The sequence below is a fragment of the Ammospiza nelsoni genome, chromosome 10, assembly GCF_027579445.1.
Source record: "Ammospiza nelsoni isolate bAmmNel1 chromosome 10, bAmmNel1.pri, whole genome shotgun sequence".
In the NCBI taxonomy this organism is placed as follows: domain Eukaryota; kingdom Metazoa; phylum Chordata; class Aves; order Passeriformes; family Passerellidae; genus Ammospiza; species Ammospiza nelsoni.
In genome coordinates this window covers 24,333,299-24,354,859 of record NC_080642.1, presented here as the reverse complement: position 1 = coordinate 24,354,859, position 21,561 = coordinate 24,333,299, and the positions used below count along the sequence as shown (strand labels likewise).

Genomic DNA, 21,561 nt, shown 5'->3' with positions numbered 1-21,561 from the left:
GTTGGCGCCTGCCCGAGCGCTTCCGGGGCAAGCGGGCGACATCTTCCCGCCGATGGCGGGCGAGCCGCTCGGTCACCGCATGGCAAAGGGCGGGCGCGGTTCCCTGCGGCTCCCGGGCCGCTCCGCACGGCGGGTGGATGGGCGCCCGCGCAGCTCCCGGTCCCGCCGCCGAGGCTCGGCGGGCAGCGCCGCCGGGTCGGAGCCTCCCCGGGGCCGCCATGTCGGGTGGGTGGTGCCCGCTCCGCCGCCATGATGAGCGTGGCAGCGCCCTCACCGCCGCGGCCCCTTGGTGGGCAGCGCTGGCGCCGTGAGCTCGGGGCTGCCGTGATTTCCCGGAATCAAATATGCTGATTTGGATGGGACCCACAAGGATCATCGAATCCAGCTACTGGCTCCGCACAGGACCATCCCAAAGAATCCCACCGTGTACCCCTGAGTGTTGTCCAAATGCTCCTTGAACTTCGTCAGGCGTGTTATGTGGCCACTTCCTTGGGGAGCCTATTCCAGTGCCCAGCCACCCTCTGAATGAAGAGGCTTTCTCTAATAGCCAACCTAAATCTGCCTCGACACAATTTCAGGCCATTCTCTCAGGTCCTGTCACCGGCCACCACAGCTCAGTGCCTGTCCCTCCTCTTCCCCTCACGAGGAAGTTGCCATGAGGTCTCCAGGCTGAACAGACCAAGTGTCCTCAGCCTCTTCTCATATGGCTTCTCAGGACTCTTCTCCATCCTTGCGGCCCTCCTGTGGACACTCTGGAATAACTTAATATCTTTTTAATACTGTGGTGCCCAAAACACTCCAGGACTCGAGGTGAGGCCATGTCTAAGCAGAGCAGACCAGAACAATCCCCACCTTGGCCGAACTGGTGATGCTGTGCCTGCTGCCCCCCAGGACACAGTTGACCCTCTTTGGTTGCCAGGGCACTGCTGATTCATATTCAACTTGGCACTGACCAGGAGCCCCCGGTCCCTTTCTGTGACACTGCCTTCCAGGGTCTCATTCCCCAGTTTGTAGGTACATTGGGGTTGTCCCATCCCAGGTGCAGAATCCAGCACTTTCCCATTTTAAGCCTCACACAGCTGGTGATTGCCCAGCCCTCTGATTTATCAAGGTCTCTCTGCAGGGCTGATTTATTGAACTGCCCTCTAGAAGCCTTATGGAATAGGCAGAGCTTGTTTCTCCCTAGCCTGCCGCAGCCCAGGAGGTGCAGTGCAGGCTGGAGCTGCTGCCTCAGCATTGCCTTGCTCCATGGGTGGCTCCATATCACCTTGCCACATCTCAGCACCTTCCCTCCCTGGGCTCCTCTGCCCTGCCCCACCTCACTTCACCCCACCCCACCTTACCTCACCTCACCTCACCAGCAGGCTGCTCCAGCAAAGGGCTGCTGGGTGACCAGATTCCCACCCCACCAGCTCCTTCAGGTCTCTTCCCTGTATCTGTATCAAGAATAGTTTAGCCAGCAGGACCAGGGGAGTGATCATCCCCTGTACTCAGCATGGGTGAAGCCACACCTCGATTTCTGCATGCAGTTTTGGGCCCCTCACTTTAAAAAGGACATTGAGGCACTGGAGTGTGTCCAGAGAGGGGCACCAAGGTTTAGAGAGGTTCAGAACCCTTGTGTGATGAGGAGTGGCTGAGGGAGCCGGGGCTGTTCAGTCTCCAGGGGCTCAGGAGGGACCTCCTTGCTCTGTACAACCCCCTGGCAGGAGGCTGTAGTGACACGGGGTCGGTCTCTTCTGCCATATCTTCAGTGAGAGGGCCAGAGGAAATGGCTTTAAGCTGAGGCAGGAGAATCTGATTAAATATTAAAACATATTTTTCTGTGTTCAGGGGTCAGGCATCAGGACAGGTCGTGAGGGAGGTGATGGAGTCCCTACCCTGGAGGTGTCTGGACCTGGGGCTGGGTGACGTGGTTTAGTGGCTTAGGGGTACAGGAGCAGTGCTGGGTGGACAGTTGGACTGGGTGATCTGAAAAGTCTCTTCCAACCTCAGTCATTCTATGATTCTGTAGTTACCCACACATGCCTGAGCAGGTGCTACAATTGCCCCTGTGGTGCCCTTGGTGCCAGCCAGGGTGACTGCTCTCTGGCACTGTGCTGCTCTTCCCAGCACCATCTCCATGCCAGCAGACCTCTGCAGGGCTTGAGAGCTGTGTCAGCAGAGAACAGTCTGCTGTACACACCACCAGCCTCCTGAAATTAAATGGGAAAGCAGAACAGGTGTTTGCTTTGAAAGTAGCTTGTAAGTCTGAAGATGTTACATGCACCTTCCTGGTTGCCTGTTTTGCCATGGACATACTTACCCACATGATACCAGACATGCCTGGGCCACCAGGCTGAGTGCAGAGCTGCCAAAATCCAGCAGCAGAAAACACAGAGGTTTATCTCAAGGGCACACGTGGAGGGCAAGAGGCAGCAGTCACGTATTGCAGCAGGAAAGGTTCTGCTCAGGTGAGAGGAACATGCTCCACAGGAGAGTGTTGTGCAAATCCCAGCTCTGGAGACCCCTCTGTTGTGACTGGACAAGGCTTGGGTGACCTGAGCCAGCACTGAAACTCTGCTTTGGTGGGAGCTTGGATCCATGTGGCCCCAAGTTATTTTGTAGTTCATGATGTGAAGGCAAAAGTTAATAGCAAGATGAGAGTGATCTGCATATTATAATTGCAAGTAGTTATAAGACTGATTAGTTTATTAAGATGTTATGACAACTTCAGGAGCAAAATTACAAAGTCAAATTCTTTGGAAGTGCTAGGAAATTAATTAACATTGTTCCTCTTTTTTTTTTCTCTTTTTATTTCCCCTAACTAGTAGTGAAAAGATTTTGCCTTCTCACCCCAAGGTCAGTCTCTGACGAGAAAAAACCTCTGTGAGCTGTGGTAGGAAACTGCTCTAAATGGTTTAATACCATATTTAAATTTGCATTTTATCTCTTTCTGATTGTGCTGGTGGCCATGGGTCAGCTCAGAATTTGCATGAGCTAAGAAGTGATTAGTAGGTTCAAAGATGTATATTGCTGATGTTAGAAATGTATATATATAAAGGGGAGCCAGTGTTGTAATCAATGCTCTTTCTCTGTTTTTCTATGTAACAAAATAAAAAAGAAGTAAATGAGGTTTTTAACTTTCCATTTTAGACTTTTACCAAACATTTTTGCTTCCAAAGACCTTAGCAGGAGTAATTTGTTTATTTAAGTGACTTCAATATTTTTCTTTGCTAACCCTTCCTGTGCTGTGTTCAAACCTCATACATTTTGGCTGTGCTGTTTTTAATGTTGTTACAGTGATCCTTTTTGCTCCCCCAGGGTTTGTTTTTATCACCTTACAGCTCTTACCTGCATATAGCCTATATGGGTACTTTGTGAGGGAAGATGCTCTGGACTTTGTGTGTTTATTCCTTTTTGGTTTATTGTCATTCTCCTTTGGACAGTTGCAGTGCATATTTGCTATCAGCTGTGCCATCACCTCAAACTTAGAACCAGGGCACTGTGTGACAGCTGGTACAGTCAGGTCCTGTGGGGCAGGGTGTCCATGGCATGGGCTGAAAGGGGATGGATGTGCTGTTGGAATAAAGGATGATCTGGACAGTTCTATGGGGTTTGTGTGGTAGAAAAGAGTCAGGAAGGGTGATGAGGGAGGAGGACAAAGAGAGGAGGAAGAGCAGCAGTAAATGGCTGCAGAGCTGTCCCAGGCTGCCAGTCTCCTTCAGCCACGAGCCCAGGAGCTCTGTCCTGCCTCAGGCCATGGCTGCAGTCACAAACACTTTGGGTTCTTAATGTCATCCCCTGCACAGGGGTCCAGCTGCATATTTCTTCTTTAGGATGCATCCTAAAACAAATGCATAAAAAGTTTCAGGTAAAGCAGAAGTGGAAGGTGTAGCAATGTTTCTGCAGTGCTTTGCACTCTGATGGTGCTTGGGCAGCTCAGTGGCCCTGACAAAGCAAATTATATGCCAGGTGAAGTTGAGTATATTTGGTACTAATTTACATTATTTCCTAGTAATTTTCCCTTTCGACATGCCAGATCTTTGTGTAACATTTGGCCAGATCTTTGACCCTGGGTCCTTGATTTTTAGAATGGGACAAAGGTCCTGAAGAGTACAAAACTTTTGTTTGGGTGATCAAACAGGTCCTCACAAAGTGCTGACACTACTATCTTGCAGGGAGGTAGAGAAAACAGATTAGAAACATACCATAAACGTGAGTATCACAATTTATCTTGCTTTTAATTTGTATTGGTAGATATTGTAATTGGGAGATGAACCATTTACTAAAGCATTTGATAGTTTTCATTTTAAAATGAATTTCGAGTTAGCAAACAAGTAAGAAATGGATGAAACATTCCACATTAAAATTAGAGAATTCTTTGGTTGTCTCCTGTGCTTTTGCTCTGTTTGCATTTTTTTGTGGTAAATGTGAACAACAATAAAAGTTTTCCTAAGAAAAAATAAGGTATAGAATATTAAATTATTCCAGTTACTTGATGGGATTTCCATTTAGGGTGGAACAGATTCCACCTCTTCAGTTCCCTTGTGTGATACATTATGTTATAGGTAGGCCTTTTTAAAATGTTTTTGCAAAGGTCAGGCTTGTGTAAAGGTAATGCCATGTGTGTGTATGAACTGTTTTAACAGGTTTCTAATACCAGAAATTGTGGGGAACATCTTTGAGGAGAACTCCTGTCACAATGGCATCATCCTGTCTACAGATCTGTGCATTGCTGCTGGCTTTAGCAGGATTCACTACATTACTTGTTACCACCATGTCCAGCAGCTGGAAAGTTTTGGACTCCACAACAGAGCTGGTCTCTGCAGACTGGGTTTCTGAAGGTCTTTGGATGGACTGTGCAGCAACTGCTGTTGGATCAGTTCAGTGCAAGAAATTTCTCTACATGCTGAGTTCAGACCGTAAGTGAACTCAGTGGTCTTGGCATTTGTTCATAAAATCCAAGCATGAGGTTCTGTCCCTTCTTTCTGGACAGGGTGTTGGCAGGCTGGGGGGCACAGAGTGCAGTTGTCCCAGAGGGCACTGCAGTTCTCTGTGCTTTATACTTCTCTGGGCTTTATAGTTCTCTGGGCTTTATAGTTCTCTGGGCTTTATTTCCATTTGCCTTTTCTCCATCAGTGTCTCTCACTGAATTAAAAAACCTCCAGTTTTCAATTTTGTTTCTCCATGTGGTGTGCTTGCCCTGTGTATACAAAAGAATGAGAAGGGTTAGGGCAAGATAAAATCCCTGTATACCAAAACCTGTCTCTGCTATGATGACATACCAAAAATAGCATTGCAGCCAAAATTCAGCCTAAGGATTGCAGGGGTGCACATGTGTGAGCTCTAGGTGGTGGCACAATGTCACCTGTGTCCCTGCATCTTTGTGATGGGATGTCAGGGAGCAGCCATGCCCTGGAGGTGTCAGAACAGCCCAGTATGGGCTGCATGTCTTGTATGGCCAAATCCAGTCCAAAGGGCCACCATGGAACCAGTGTTTCACCCTACAGTTCAGCTCACTCACTGCTGTGGCTTTGCTACCCTTTCTGGTGTGTTGACATAGAGGTATGGGTGATGTGCAGTAAATCTGAGATTTTTTTAAAATATAGTTTTGGAAGAAACAGCATCTTTTCACTCAGCCTAGTTTTTCAATACAAGCAGATCATAGTTCCATGAACACTGGTATTTGTGGTTTGGTGTGAGACAGCAATTATTAGATATTCCAGAACTGATTTGATACTTTGTGCTAAACCTGTGTATCTGGATTTTTTTCTAGAATTTCTCAGAGGTGGTGAGCTTAAACTAAAATACATCTGTGCAATGGATGCTTCTGTGTTTTCTAGGGTCAACCATGCCAGCAGGGTAATTTATCTGCAGCTAGAAAGAGAAGAAATGTCTCAGTAGGGGCTGGAGAGCATTAGTTTGAATCGTTCTGGATTTTAAAAGTATCTTTCTGTAAACACTGTCTTTATGGTAAAAGACTAGGAAGGACTGACATTGAAGTTCTCTGCTCAGCAGACTGAGTGTAGAAACTTTTGGAAATAGTATTTTGTTAAGCTTTCTGTCTTGAACAGAACCTTGTATTTATTGTTTTACAACTTTCAGTTTTGTGCAGTCACTTTATGAGTGCTGTTAATATAATTTCTTCAAGACTTCCGTGCTTTATAGGTTCCTGATTGCTGTCACTGCTATTTGTCTGGACTCTTCCAGCAGTTTTATTCTGAACGTGCAGTGCTTAAACCTTAAAAATACCACGTGTCACAGACTATGAACTTTGTTTTCTTTGACACAGATGTGGACTTCCTTGGAGTCAGAGCTGCCTAACTGTAAGGCAGATCTCTAAAGGGTGAGAATTTAACTCTCAAGATGCAGCATGTTTGTGGTTCTTCTGCAGTGCCCTCACTTTGGGGGCCTCACCTGCCTTCATCATGAGGGGGCCAGTTTAAGAATAAGAATCAGCATCCATAATGAGGCCAGAGTTTGTAGGCTCAAAAGGAGGCTAATCACATGCTTCCAAGGATTTTAAATACATGGCTCATTGCATCAGAGGCAATGTCAGCTTTTCACACCATCCTGGTGCCTGTTCAGCTCCTCTCCAGGGCCTCCTCTGTGTAGGTACCAGGATGCCTTAAGTTTCTGGAAATCAGAGTGATGAGATGGGGCCAACAATGACAGCATTTGGTTCCCAAGCTGTGGGAGGTGCTGATGTGCAGCTGTCAACACCAGCTCTTAAGCCCTGCTGATGCAGAGCCTCCTGCAGAGCAGCACTGGCTGTTATGCCCATTGCCTGACAAGGCACAGTTTACAAAATTTACAGAATAATATCCTTGTGGTCTTTAACACATTGGAGAGTAATTTCCTGACGGGAATTATCAAAATGTCTGGTTCTGCATAGGAAAACTCATGCACTTCAGGCCTGCAGTTTAATCTTTTCTGTTTATATGTGTGGTGCTTTATGACTGCCTGTTGAAATACATTTCTTAACTAGGAAGAGATTTTTTAAAATTATACTCTTCATTTTTTATTTCTATCCTTGCCAGCAATATAACAGCTGTGGCCACTTGATTCAAGGTCCCTGCTCTCTCACCTTTTGCTGTCAGCAGAAGTGATTGCTGAGATCACCAGCATAGCACCAGAATATGTGGAAATTAGCAGGAAACTCTTTGAAGGGCTTTTAATGAAATGCAGATACTCCAGGTACTGGTACAGTGTGTTCATTTCACTATGCCATCATTTTTCAAGTTGCAGTGACTAAGCAGAAAGAGGGAATTCTGTCACAGTCGCCTGAGATCAATTCTTACCACACACTACCTGGTTTCCTTAAAAGATTGCACAGGATCCCACTGCCAAATCTGGCCTTGTTTAAATCAATGGCAGTGATCCTCTTGAATGCCATGGGAGCCAAAATGTCACAGTGGCACTGTAACCTTTGGCAGCTGAACCCCCCAACCCACAGCATCAGCTCAAAGTGACAGTGAATTTTGATGAAAAACAACAAATACCTGTTAGGGACAAGTTGGGGCTCTCTCAAAGTCTAACCCTTCTTGTAGTGTTTACATAAATGCTGTGGAACTGTTACCATGTTGCATCATAGCAGAATTATTTTATGAAGAAACTCTGACTCCATTTCCTGGAGATAAGGGCAGGTTATCACTGCAAAAGATGGTTAACCACGTTTGGATCCACAAGTACTTTAAAGTATTAACATGAGTGGGTGATGTGAATTGAGGCTACAATTCTATCTAGCCAAGAGCAGAAGCAACTAAACTGAATTTAACATATGCTTTGCCTAGAATGGCTTTTTTTTAATCCTAAGGTATTCTAACAAACAGATGCAATTTGCTGAGATGTATTATTTTTCTTATAGCTGTATTTCTTCATAATTTGATTCCTTTTGAGACAGGTCTGTCACACTAGCTTCTTCATTTCCTTACATTTCAATTCCATGGCACATACATTATTGCAATTCTAATACACTGTACAATTGTACAGTGTAAGCAGGATGGTTGTTAAGACTGACTGTGTTTAGCTATAGATCAATAGAGAGTAAAATATTAATGGAAACCACTCATGCATAAACTTTACTTTCCTGAAGGAAGCTGGCAGTACAGTTGTTGTGGATTACTTATGACCATAACTCCAAAAACATTTTCTAGCAGAAGTATAAAGATTCTGTCCTCAAGCTGTTTTATGTTTGAATCCTCAAGAGAATATTACACAAAAGCTTTTTGATTTGACAGCAAAAATAAAATTGCAAGCAATCTTAATCTAGTGTAAAATCTAGTTGACTTCAGAAAAGAGACAGCAATAAAATATTTGCCTATATTATCACTCTTACAAGGTATTTCGTAGAAATACTGACTGGAGTTTCTAGACTGAGAAAAAGAAAAGGCTCATTTTTCACTTCCTATTAGAAAAAGAATTAATGTGGTCACTTTTTTTACACACTTATATCTTTATCATGAACTGCTCCCACTTCTTATTGTCATGCCCAGCAAGCCTTATCTGTGGGGAAAGAGCAAAGAGCAAAGGTAGACTCATTTTGGAGCGAAACCCAGAGATAAAACAGCAAGGAGGCTTCTGAAAGCTTCACTTGATTGTAATCTAATTATAAGGATATTTAACTGTTACTACTCAAAACATGACTGCTACACTGGAAATTGTTGGTTTTATTTTGTCCTTGGGTGGGTTGGCATTTATTGGAGCTACTTTGCCAAATAATTACTGGAAGGTCTCCAGCATCTATGGTTCTGTGATCACAACATCTACGTTGTTTGAAAACCTGTGGAAGAGCTGTGCAACAGACAGCACTGGAGTTTCCAACTGCAGGGATTTTGACTCTATGCTTGCACTGCCTGGTAGGTGACTTTGTGCAGCCTTGTTTGTATTGCTTAAAAACTTCTTGGCCAAAAGTAGTAAGGCTTTTGTTTTAGTAATCTGCTAGTACTGGAAAAATAACTGGCCAAGAAGGACTTTGTGGGCTGAAGTAATAAAAATCTCCCAAGCAGCAGAATGTGTCAATGTGTGGCTGTAAACTAAGGCAAATGAAGTCGGTTGATCAAGCATTTAACAAGCATTTAAAGTGGGTTGTAATCTCTAGCATCTCATGGGATGTCTTAGTAGGAGACATTTTAAAATATTTATTTATTTGGAATTATTGTATAGACCTTATTTTGTAATACTTCATAGCTAATGTACTGTGGCTGGAGTTTTTCATGTAATAGGAAATACTGGTTTTAGCTGAGAAGTGGTAGTGGTTTTTGTGACTTGAGACTGAAAATTGTAGATAATTCGAGAAATACATGATAATATGCTATACATATTATAAGTTATAGAAGGAATATATGCTATAAATTAATGTATCTTTAGGCTTGTCAACTAATGCTGACTACTGTCAGTTAGTTAACTGACAGTAACTAAAGTCTATTTGGATGTGGTTTTAAATATCAAGAAATTCAGATCTGCTGGCCCCTGTCCTCTGTATCAGTCTTCATCATAACTGTGGTTGTCCTCAAATGCCCAACTAGGTGATAGTCTGTGGATAGTAAAGCATGTTTATAGACAATAAAGCTATTTTTTAATTAATCCTGAATAATTCAGTATGTAGATACCTATTTGGAATAAAAATGCCTTCCTTCTAGCTAAATCTGCCCTAGGAAGTGGCTAAACTAAATAGGTAGGAGGATACTCCTAATCTGTAGAATGTGTAATATGGGATTAGTGGGAATGAGGTGTTAAATTCACTTTCCCCCTCAATCTGAAGTAAAGGCTTGTTGTTGACCAGCTCTAACACTTGCATAGCAATTCTCTGAAACTGTGTTGAGTATTTTGGGATTAATCTGTTCTTTTCATATTTCAGTCTTTTCTAACAATTGCTTTTAGAGAGTGTGTGTGTATGAAGAGGAACATAACCCTATTTAAGCTTTTTAGCCTCAGTAACAGCAGGATCATCCCATCAGACATTATTCTCTGCAGATCACCTATGTCAGTGTGCACCAGCACTGCTGGGTTAGTAGCTGGACTTGATGGTCTGAGAGATCTTTGCCAGCTTTAATGATTCTGTGATTTTATTTGTTCTTGTAAAAACCACTCCAAGGGCTGGTTTGTAGCTTGGTGCCAGTGACTCCAGGCAGCATCTTGTCATTGATGTGTTTATATGGGGTGAGTATCTGCAGATCTGGGCCATGGGCCTGCAGGACATCAGCATCTGGAGAAAAAAGTGGTGGGGGTCAGAGAAGAGCACCACAAGTGTTAAAGCAAACAGAACAGAAGGCAAGCAGCAGCAGGGCTCCCAAGATCTATAGATAACAACATGGAATCAGCAAAGTGGGGGCAGAAAGTGAATGACTGGGACAGGCTCTGAAGTGAATTTGTGGGATTAGCTTTGCTCTGTTGAAGAGATCAGTCCAGCAGTATAGTTGAGGGGTAAAGGCAAGGGGAAGCAGAAGGGAAACCTTGCAAAACTGTGAAGATAAAACATTTTTAGAAAGGAAGGCTGAAAAAGAGAAGTCAGAAGACACTGGATGGCAGTAACAGTTGAAAGGACAGCTGGACAAAGCAGGAAAGAGGCAGAGAATGGGTTTGGCATAAGGGCTCAGCAGCCAGTGGGACCTCTGAGAAGCAGCCATAGTGCTTGCAGACATGAACCAAGGCAGATTAAAAATTACCATGGTCAGTTTAGGTGTGTTTCAAATTCCTGTTTAGAAACTCAACTGAAACTGCTGCCAGGACGTCAGGGACTGGAGGGAGGGCAAAAAGGAAAAACAAAAGTGTGTCTTTGTTACCTCTTATCAGATGGTCAATGAAGATTTTCCTTGAAAGTTTCCTTATTGGCAACTGAGCTATATGGAATAGTTCTGGATTTTGCTTTATGTATGGGAAAAGACAGGCTTGGTTCTTTTAAACCAATTTAATGCTTTTGAGTTCACTATACCATTTGTCTAAATGACAAATATTTGAAGTGAGGAACTTTTTAAATGCAATATTGAACAAGATTGAAACCATGACTGGCAAGTCCATCTGGCTAGCGCTGCCTGTCTAGTCACAACTAAGTCAAACATTTGATATAACTAGTTGCCAAAGCATTGTAAACTCCCCTTTTTTTTCTTCCCCTTCTTTTTAAAGTTCCATAGGTGTTTTTTCCAATGACAGGATTTGGAAATGATTTCTTACAATTGGTGTGGACTAATAAAATGCACTGACTTTGCATCTTGTTAAATAAGCTAAGTTTAAAATAAAAATTTGAGTTTTCTGAATTGTGAACTAAGGTCCTCAGTTAAGGCTGCTGAGGTTATGCTATTGTGGTACAATTGTATGAAATCCTTTCCTATTGGATTGCAAGCAAGGGTATACTTGTGTGTCCTGGAAAGATATGGGGAGTCCCATCTAACACTGCAGGAGTCCCCAGGAGCTGAAATGTGAGCTGTGGGACCCTGCTGGCTGATTATCACAGTGAAAGATCCCAAACCTGAAAGCAGCATTGTTGAGTACTGACATTAGCAGTATCCTCTGCAAGCAAAAACCTTGAACTATTTGTGGTATTTTGAAGGGTCTTTCCACTTTTATTACTGTCTTCATTTTTTTCCATGGAAATGATAAAATTAGTGCTTAACAAAGCATTAACTCCTCAAATGATTTTAGCCTTTAATTCTGTATATTTATCTCATGGGTGCTCATTGCTACCTTTGGTAGCTCTTAAGCTGGTAGGACCAGTACTCTTAAGCCACATTAGGCTGAGTTGGAGTGTGAGAATCACTTTGCCTTCTGTCTCTGCATCTGATTTTTGTTGTCTGGAGACAGACAGAACTAGCCCAGCAGGTTATTGTGGAGGATGTGGAGGGGGTCAGGGAACAAGAGCTTGAATGCTGGCATTAGTGATGTGAGTGTCCAGTTGGAATCAGGTCTGACCCTTTTGACATAGGATTGAAACTGTAGAGTCATAAAATCATTGAGGTTGGAAGAGAAGTTAATCAAGTGAGCAGTTGTGACCCTGCCAGGTTGTGACGGTTGACATGTTTACCTCACAACAAAGGTGCCGAAATGCCACTGGACCTGGCAGGCTGCCATGTTAAAGGACCCCAAAGTCCCCATTAGGGGACTTTCTTTTTTAGGCTGATTAATAATCTAGTCCTGGTTTTTGTGCAATTGATACCTAGATGTGAAGACCAGGAGCATAAAGGACACACAATTCCAGCACAGCAGACTCCCTAAGGTGCCCACAGCAGCTGTAACCTCTGCACAGGAGAGTGTCCCAGGGAGGAGCTCTGCAGCTCTCTGACACACTCACCCCTGCTCCTTACACGGAGTGTGAAGTCACTGCTAACTTGAGCTCCATTCTTTCCCATCTCTCCCTGGCAGCAGCAAAGCTGGCAGCTTTCTCCAGTTCCTCAGCAGTGCCAGAGCCTTGCACAGCTTGACTATCCCCTGGATTTCAGATGTGTCCTGTGCACTCAGCAGTGCACGTGTCAGGAATTCAGAAACACTTGTGAGTAGGAGACTTCTTCCTGCTCCTGCAAATGGCCACTTGTACCACTGGGCATTTCCACAGGAATGTAAGGGATGAGTGGCTTGCTGTAGTTCTTCAGGATTTACTAAAGACACAAGAAGATTTACTGAGCTTGTAAAGTGTAGCCATAGTTAACTCTTAAATCTGTTTGACTTGAAGGCTAAACACACTTGGGTTTGGAGGCTCTCTGAGCCATGTGACAAAGTTTGACAAGATTCACTTATTACTGTACCTGTTAATTTTGTCACTTCCTCTAATAACTTTTATTTCTTTCAGCACAAGATTAATGTCATTTCTGTATAGATCCTGATTTGTTTTCTCTTTTTCTGTCTCAGCTCACATTCAGGCATGCCGTGCCCTGATGATTACTTCCATCCTTTTGGGATTCTTAGCTGCAGTACTCACACTGCTTGGCATGAAGTGCACAAACATTGGGTTGAGTGATGAAGATGGAAAAATGAAGTTTACTGTCACAGGAGGATTTCTTTTTGTTTTAGGAGGTAATATTGAAACTGAAATGAGAGCACTATTGATACTTTGTATGGCTTTCACAGCCAGACTAAATGAAATAAACATTCTTGTTTTAAATCTGTTACAGCCCTTAATGGAATCATTGACCTGTGTGCTTTTTAAACTTTTTCTGGTAGGTCTCTGCTCCATGGTGGCTATTTCTTGGTATGCTGCAATGGTTACTGCTCAGTTTTTTGACCAACTGTACGCTGGAACCAAGTAAGTGAATGTGTCTGTCATACCAAACCCCATCGTGTGTTGGACAGCTGCACTGACCTCAGCTGCTCCAGAGTTTCAGAACCTGGATGGATCCCATTATCCAGTCCTACAGGAGGGAAAAATTGTATTCAGGGAATCTTTTCACCTCAGAGATATTGGTGGGGAGGGAGGACAGGTCTTTCTGCAAGGGTTAGTGAATGTGAGAGGAATACCAGCCCCACATCTGAGGGGGTTTTGTACTGTGTTTGCATTTTCTTCACAGACTCAATTAGGTGTGTATCTCAATGTTATGAAGAAAAGGTAAAAATTCTTAATCAGCTTTGACATTTAGACCAAAATATGTACAAAACTCAAGTTCTGACTAGAATAAAGTACCTCAGATGTACCTGCAAGGGAAAATCACCTGCAAAGCAGCTCAAGCTTTGTACTAGAGATGTGCAGAGAAATCTGCTGCCTGTCATATATGTCTGTATATTAACAGCTCAACATTTGTTTGCCTTATGAGTTAAGGCAAAATCTGTGGGATTATCAGCTAGTGCAGTTGCATACAGAGAAGTTTTGAGGTATAAAAGCCCTTGCTCTTTGTCTGATATAAAAGTAACAGTTGTCAAAACCAAATGGCAGCTTATGGCACCTTATCTAGGTGCCCTGTTTAGGAATGAGGAATAAGGGTAGAGGTGACTGTGCCTCTCCTTCAGAGAGGGGGGAAGGAGAGGGAAACATTGTCTGTGGAATATGAGACATCTATAATATACTTCTACCAAGTATATAAATAATAGATCAGTAAACTATAAATTGTTAGTTGCTAGGCTCATATTTGAAGTGTTTTGTAAAGTTCCCACCCAAGAATCAGTTCAGGGAAGTCAGAGGTGAAGTGCTTTGTGATAAATCAAAGTACTTTAAGCAGTTGCTTTTGTTGTTTGTCAGTTTTCCCTGGATTTTCAATGAAGTGCTTGGAAATAAATTGTATTTGTGCAGTTACATTTGTTGCTTTATATCCCCTTGGGAGAACTATATGAAGGGTAATAAATGGATTAGAGAGCTGAAACAACAGCCGATAAGGAATTTCGGTTAGTCAGATAGTTGGTGTGTTTGATAGTTACCTGCTGCAGCTTTGGGGCTCATCATCACTGCCTGTTAATCAGTTACCAGATGCTTTGCATTCAGTAGCTAAAGAATTTTTTTTTTTTAATATCTCAACTTCATGTTTAAGTTATTGATTCGCTGATGAATTAAGTTTGATCATTGGTAAAGCTGAACATGCAGCCTGTGGGACAATTTTAAATTAACTGGCATGCCAGTATTGATCTTCACTCTTAACAGGCTGGCAAATCTGGTTTGTCAGATTGCATTTTTTTGGTCTGACTTCAGCAAATTACTGATGTTGACGTCTGCTAATTCTTAGAGGAGTTTCTCCTACAGTTCTGAAGGCAAACTAAGTTCTCCTGCAGTATCTCCTATATGCTTTGCTTTGGTATGACATCTACAGCATTCTTGTCTGTAGGTGACTGGTGAGCAGAAATGATTGCAGGCACTGGGGCAATGTGCAATTTGTGCTCCTGGGTTTGTTTGATAATCACTCTCTGCTTGTTGCATGTTTGGAAGTACCTGAAGCAGTGGAGACCTTGTGGCTCCCACGTGCAATGAGACACAGAGAGCTGTGAACCTGTGTAAACTCTGAATCCTTCCTGTTAGCAATGAACTCCAGAGTCAGAACCTTTGACACTTTTCAATAATTGTGTTTCCAAGTGGAAAAAGTGGAAAGAAAACACAAATCTCTGGTTCCATGGTACCTTCAATGTAGTCCAGGACACTTTTTTTGCCCTTATATTGGGTGTCTCAGACCAGAGATGTACAGGTAGATTGTGGATAGTTTTTGTCTGATCATGAAAATTGGTTTTCCTCTTTTTATGAGACTCCTGCCAGACTGTTCCAGACTCAGTTGTGTCTAGTCTTTGGGACAAATTCATTATCAATTAATTTCTTGGACTGGACTAGGGGGTTTCCTGAAAGGTATAGTTTTGTACAGTAAAATAGGGAGCTACTCTTTTTCAGCCTGGGACATTCATAAATGCCTTTCAGGCATACAACCACAGAGGGTGCTGAATATCCTTTAGGGTATCTAAGTTTGAAAATGAGCCCTACTCAACCCTATTCATTGAAAATAGTTTGAAAACTAAACTTCATACTTCTAAGTGACCTAGTGTTGTGTCCATAGAAAACTGATGTCTGTGGTCAGCCTTCTCTCAGCATATAGACAGCAAGATCTGAATAATTCAGTTGCACAAAATCCTTTCAGTGACACAGCCAATAAAAGGGCAAAATAAGTGTTGTGGATTGCACAGAAGATTGTCATTATTATTTATTATCAATAATTTGTTAAATATTATTAAATTATTCATTGCTACTTATCTTTATGTTGCTTAGTACTCTCTGTCCTGTCAGTAATTTGGCAGATCAGCTCGATACAAATAAGAGTTTTACTGAGCAGACACAAAGCCAGATCTGTTCTCTGTTAACTGTTGAAGTGGCTTTCAGTTAGCTGATTTCTACACAATTAAGAATTTGTTTGCATGGTTTTGTGATCCTGTTATAAGTTGATTCCATAAATTCTATCATGTTTCAGGTATGAACTAGGAGAAGGTCTGTACTTAGGCTGGACTGGATCTGTCCTTTATATACTTGGTGGGATCCTACTGACCTGTTCCTGCAGAGGGAAGGAAAAACAGAATTACAGGTAATCTTGGATTTGCCAGATGAAGTAGTAGCTGTCAATCACACACCACTTTCTACCTGTGCACTGTTCTGTCTCTCTGTCACCCTCTGGTATAAATATCTATAAATTACAGACACTGCTATGGCATGTCACAGACTGCTGATGGCAGGGGGTGCTGTACCAAACACTTGTGCCCCCCAGACAGGGTGCTTGGTGCATCACCATCAGCACTCACCTTTAACTTGTACTTGGTAATTCTGGGCACTGCTGATGGTGAAAATGGGCAGTGAAAGAGCAAACTGTCACCAAAAGAAAAGTGTATAAACCCCCATAATGAATTATCCAGTTTGTCTGCAGTACTCACTGTGAGTAAAATATTCACTGTTCAGTCTGCAGAAAGTATAAAGGCATTTCCCAAAGCACATGGAATTGATCACTAGAAACATGGTTCTTTTCTTGTTCTTTATAAAAGTGTCTTGTTGCACATTACATCAGGAAAGGTGAGATTTCTGGCCTCAATATTTAACCTTCCCTCCTTTCTTGTTTCAGTCTTAAATTCTGACACATACAGAAGGCCTCTTTTTGAAGGAGAGGGATGAAAGAGGCAGAAATAGCAGAGGTCCATGTCTGCCACAGCTCAAATAGCTTGGAGGTTGTACTAGCTGAGCTTGAGAGGGTTATAATATGCAAGGAAGAAGCATATTCACTGTTGGTCTATTTAATCTTAGGAAAATTATATCAAAATGTTGTAAATGAGAGTTCCTCTGGTACTCCATTGCCTAATCTGAAACCATTTCAATTTTATGGTAATATTTCATCAGCCCTATTGGACTTTAAATCTTGCTCACCTTACTTTGTTACAAAGTACCAAATGCCCTGAAATGTCCTGAAAATCAGGTACAACTGATCTATGAAATAGAAGTTCAACATGATGAATGACAGGGGTAGGGTGAAGGTACTTCTGTTTTCTTTCTTTGTCATCTTGATTGCTGTATGAAAACCTGCAGCTTGTACAAAGGTGCTGAGGGCTTCTGCTTGAGGGCCTTGGCTGAAATGCCTGGAGGAAGGAAGAGCACATGGGAGTTAGGAATGCAGAGTGTGGATGAGAGATGCTGGGCAGCCCATCAGGGACCCCATCCATTCCCCCTTAGCTACCACAACAATGAGAACAGGAGGCCTCTGATTTCTGCCCTGTTGTGGAGAATGTGCTGTGGGTGGGTTGGATACAAAGCTGAGTAACTTCTAAGTATCTGAACCCATGGGCATGTGTCAAAATAATACCTCTTATTTTGTATGTTTTCTTCTTGCTTTACAGTCCCAAGAACTATGCATACTCAGCAGCCCAGGGACCTTCTCAGCCACACATGTACCCCAGGAACTCTGAGACTATCATAAGCAACAAGGAGTATGTCTGAGCTCCCACCCTGCATCACCTGTAGTGTCAGTGCCTTATGAACTCCAGTAAGGAAGTGAATGAACTACTTCTTTATTCTGGTTCCAAGTTGCAATCCTATGCCTTAGTTTGGAGCAGTACCAGGAGGAGGTATGGCTTTCAATGTAAATAGCAATGGTTTTCAGATGTAAATAGCTTTCTACAGAAGATGCTGTGATGTGAAATCCTGTGCCATGAAGGTTTCTGCATGCTGAGAAGCCTGGTAAAATTTAACTGGAGGGCAGTATATGCTGACACTCAAGAGCAATGGTTCCTATTTCAGCTGACTCAAACATGTGGAACTGATAGCTGTATCTGACTGCAAGTTCATATGCCTCACAGTTAGAAATGTGTTTTGTTTTCATTAATGTTTAGCTTCCTTCTTTTGTTTAGCAGCTTAAGCTTTTGACAAGAAATAAACTTTGTTCCACAGACAAACAGATTTTTTGACAAGTGGAATTCTCTAATAAGCATCTTATGTTATACTGAAATTCTTATTATATATGATAGTCAAAATTTATAAAAGCTACAAAAATGTTTCCAGAATCTGCTAAAATCACCTTCAAACCTGCAGATGTGCAAAAAATTTCTTGTTGGCTGTAATGCAGACACATAAGATAAACAATACAGAATGAACAAAACACAGCTGGGAGTGGAGAAAGCATCTGGTGCAGAAATGCCTTGTGGTAACTAAGAAAATGATAGCCTGAAATTTTAATTTTTATTCCTATGGTTTCAGCTTTTAAAATAACACTACTTTAACTTTGAGCAGTCTTTAACTTTGGAAACTTGTACTGCATCTGAATTTTCTAATTCATGTAATTCCCAAGTGTTTTGATTTTCTGTCATTGTTCCATCATTAGAATTTCTGCCTTAAATGACTCCACTGCTGGGAGCATATGTTTACCTTGTGTGAGCACTCAGGCAGATGGCAGTGAGCTAATTTTACTTTGTATTTATGCTTTCAGCAAGGTGGAGTGGAATTTCACTCTGAGGTTCTCAGGTTCCATAACTTGTCCCTTTTAAATTACAATGTGTTCATGCAGTTTGACAAAAGTCTGTTTTGAATGGCTGGTGATGAACACGTAGCAGTCTGATCTGGAAGTTTCATGCCCAATAGATCATTTCAGAGGGCAGCCTGTAAGCAGCCTCAGCAGAAATGATTTGGCCATGCTGCTTGCATGCAGGAACAGCTGATTTGTAAACTGACACATTAAGGCATGAACTGGGCCCTGTTAGCATGAGTAAGTAAAGCTAAAAGGAGTGGTGATTGCTTCTAGAGTGCCAGTGTCATCTTCGTCCCTCCACTATCATCTGCAGTTTTAAAAATAATTCCTTTGGTGTTTTAGAGAACAATTTCAAAAGCTGAAAAGGCACTTAGCCTGCATGATGGGAGCAGAACTCCTTACCATTACTGTATATTCTGTCCTCTGGATTTTTAGGTAATTTTGAAGGTGCTTTGTTCTTGTTGAACATAAGAAAAATCACAGAGACAAAGCATCAACCACTGTCAGTTTCCCACCAAAGGCTGTGTCAGCTCATTAACATGAATAATGATCCAGTAGATGAGAGAGAAATTCAGAACTTCCTTGGTCTGGCATCATGTCTTCTAATGGCATCACTGGGAAGTTTAATTAAAAACCAGGAATAAAATCCCTGTGTGGTAACTCCTTCCTTTGTTCAGTACATTGTTACCATACTCAGTGTCATTCAGGGGGAGATAACTGCTGAAGATTCCAGGCCTTTCTCTGTTTGTTTACAGTCCTTCCAACCATTTTCTGTTTCTGCTGTTATTCCCTGCTTATCTGCCCTCTTTCCATGCATTACCAACAGAAATGCTCTGCATGAATTTAATGAACCATCATCTCACTTATGGGGGTAAAATGTTTTACGTACAGGTGATTTAGAAAGTGATTTTTTTTTCCTTCTTTTTTAACTCTGTAGCAAGTCACTTCACTTTCTTTAAAGTATCTTCACACATTGCTATTTTCAAGTCCTTTGCTCAGCGGATCAGAGTGCTTTGGTATCTTCAATTCTTCTTCATATCTCTGCAGCTGAGACCAAAATCCTGCATTTGGCTCTGCTACGGGTCTGGCAGTTTTCACAGCCTAGAGAACAGGAGAGACACAGTAGAAGCAAGGTACCCTGCATTTGTGGGAGTCATGCAAATGAATTTTGAACTTAAAATTTAGAGAAGCTTTACTTTGGTTTTGATTTGGCTGCAGAGTAACAAACAGCTATTTTGGTGAGCTGACTTCACTGTGTGCTTGCTAGGGACTGCCAGGAGGCCTGGTTACAGAATGGATTCATGGACAGGACACCAGACAGAGCTGTTGATCTGCTGGAAATGGGAAAGTCTCACCAAGTGCAGTGACACTGCTCATGCTTAAGGTGATAGTGTGAAACGTGGTCACTCTGCACACCTCAGTCTAAATTAAGCAAATTGGCTGTCTAAAGTGACAAATGGGTGAAGACAAAACCCAGAGAGCACAAGCAGTTTGTATTGGATGGGCTTCCCAGGAAAGCTGACACATCATCCCTAACAGCCACGTAGCTGTGGCTGAGAGCAGCTCCTGGGCACTCTGCAGCCCTGGCTGGATGTTCCTTGCTGTGAGGAGCTGGCACACAGCAGCAAACCCTGCACAGCAATTCCTGCACCCACTCACTTTGTCTCTGTCTTCGCTTACCGTGACTGTGCAAATGATAGAGAAAATGCTCCCTAAGCAACCAGCTTGGTATGTTTGCTACATGTAGAAACCTCACACTGAAAACTTACTAGACCAAGCTGGGCATGAAAAAACTTACAGGGGACCGTTTAATGAAATGTTGAATCTCTGTATAACTGCTGAGGGGCAGGAGGAAGCGCCAAAATAATTCTACAAGAAATTACTCATGAGAAGCATTGCGTTTCTTCCCCAAAAGAGCTGTAAATACGAATCCGGACGTCACACATTACCTCAAAGGCGTCCTTGAGCGGGAGCTGCCGGTGTCTCATGAGATAAGCGGTGCAGATGGCGGCGGAGCGGCTGCGGCCGTTCTTGCAGTACACGAGGCAGCGGCCCCCGGCCCGCACGGCCGCCTCGATGGCGGCGCCGCAGGGCTCGAAGTAGCGGGCCAGGTCCTCGGCCGGGTCATCGAGCACGGGCACGCGGATGGCGCGGACGCCGCGCAGCGAGGGGAAGGGCTGCTGCCGGGTGACGTTCACGCACAAGGTCACCCCCTCCCGCAACAGCAGCTCCTCGTCGCACGCTGCCCTGGCCGTGCCCAGCAGCAGCGAGGCCGTGACCGGGCAGAGCTGGGGCATCGGCGGGCACGGGGCACCCACCGGCCCCGGTGGCGGCGCGGGGCTCCCGGTGCCGGCACGGCCACCGCGCTCTGCCGGCGTGTTGCGCATTGTAATCTTACCCTGCTATTTTTATCCCTCCCTACGGGATGGCACGTACAGGCTCCAGGCAGGTCCTAGCGCCGGCCGCATCCCGAGACCTGCGCTGGGAAAGCTGAAAGCACTTTCGGAGCTACAGCTCACTTGGAAAGGCAGTGGGTTTGTACAGTCGCTACCCCCAGAGCAGCTGATACCGGTTGTGTTCTGCAGCATTCCTGCGGGGAATGCTGCTGCTGCTGCTTATCGGCCGTGTTCTGCACGGGAATGCTGCTGCTGCTGCTGCTTACCTGCTGTGTTCTGCACAGAAATGCTGCTGCTGCTGCTTACCTGCCATGCTCTGTAGGGGAATGCTGCTGCTGCTGCTGTTTACACCGGCCGTGTTCTGCACGGCAATGCTGCTGCTGCTGCTGCGGGCAGTGCTGTTGGTGCAGTGATGCAACGCTGAAGTTGTGTCAGGGTGGGTTTAGGTTGCATATTAGAAAAAGGTTCTTCACCCACAGAAGGTCCAGTTGGGCACTGGAACAGGCTCCTCGGGGCACTGGGTGCAGCACTGAGCCTGAGAGAGCTCAGGGGGTGTTTGAACTCTTGGGCACATGGTGTGACTCTTGGGGATGTTCTGTGCAGCACCGGGACTTGGACTCCATGATCCTTGTGGGCCCTTCCCACTCAGCATATTCTGTGATTGATTTGTGATTTTCCAGAGCCTCTCGGTGCCCCTTTCCTACAACAAAAGCTCCAGAAAATGATTTACCAGGCTGGCCAGATAGCATAGTGCTGATCTTTCTGGACTTCAGTAGTATTGCTGGTGTGCTGCCAGG

The 21,561-nt window shown here is 43.7% G+C and overlaps 2 protein-coding genes across 6 annotated transcripts; one reads left to right on the top strand and one right to left on the bottom strand.

Annotated features, from left to right (window-relative positions):
- Positions 1-4,113: 4,113 nt before the first annotated feature.
- Positions 4,114-17,801, top strand: LOC132077496 (claudin-15-like). Of its 3 annotated transcripts, XM_059479261.1 has the most exons (6): positions 4,114-4,194; positions 4,629-4,901; positions 12,820-12,984; positions 13,132-13,213; positions 15,840-15,950; positions 17,245-17,801. In XM_059479261.1, the coding sequence occupies exons 2-6, from the start codon at positions 4,682-4,684 to the stop codon at positions 17,342-17,344; spliced, it is 678 nt and encodes a 225-aa protein (XP_059335244.1). In that variant the 5' UTR covers positions 4,114-4,194; positions 4,629-4,681; the 3' UTR covers positions 17,345-17,801. The 3 variants fall into 3 exon arrangements, with proteins under 3 accessions (XP_059335244.1, XP_059335243.1, XP_059335245.1); XM_059479260.1 differs by having other exon boundaries at positions 12,820-13,213; XM_059479262.1 differs by lacking the exons at positions 4,114-4,194; positions 4,629-4,901 and adding an exon at positions 8,593-8,837.
- Positions 14,991-20,755, bottom strand: DUSP28 (dual specificity phosphatase 28). 3 transcript variants are annotated; one of them, XR_009419069.1, is made up of 4 exons: positions 20,318-20,755; positions 18,771-19,469; positions 16,778-16,986; positions 15,544-15,920 (listed from the first exon to the last, which is right to left on the bottom strand). XR_009419069.1 is itself a non-coding variant. In XM_059479263.1 (2 exons), the coding sequence occupies exons 1-2, from the start codon at positions 20,753-20,755 to the stop codon at positions 19,335-19,337; spliced, it is 573 nt and encodes a 190-aa protein (XP_059335246.1). In that variant the 3' UTR covers positions 17,715-19,334. The 3 variants fall into 3 exon arrangements, 1 of the variants encoding a protein (XP_059335246.1); XR_009419070.1 differs by having other exon boundaries at positions 14,991-16,986; positions 19,258-19,469; XM_059479263.1 differs by lacking the exons at positions 15,544-15,920; positions 16,778-16,986 and having other exon boundaries at positions 17,715-19,469.
- Between the last annotated feature and the right edge of the window lie 806 nt (positions 20,756-21,561).

Excerpts from the sequence above, each read along its gene's own strand:
- LOC132077496 (XM_059479260.1), top strand. The coding sequence starts at position 4,682 with ATGGCATCATCCTGTCTACAGATCTGTGCATTGCTGCTGGCTTTAGCA. Across the intron at positions 4,902-12,819 it reads CTACATGCTGAGTTCAGACC|CTCACATTCAGGCATGCCGT; the intron begins GTAAGTGAACTC and ends TTTCTGTCTCAG. Across the intron at positions 15,951-17,244 it reads AAGGAAAAACAGAATTACAG|TCCCAAGAACTATGCATACT; the intron begins GTAATCTTGGAT and ends CTTGCTTTACAG.
- DUSP28 (XM_059479263.1), bottom strand. The coding sequence starts at position 20,755 with ATGCGCAACACGCCGGCAGAGCGCGGTGGCCGTGCCGGCACCGGGAGC. Across the intron at positions 19,470-20,317 it reads CGCTCAAGGACGCCTTTGAG|GCTGTGAAAACTGCCAGACC; the intron begins GTAATGTGTGAC and ends CCTGTTCTCTAG.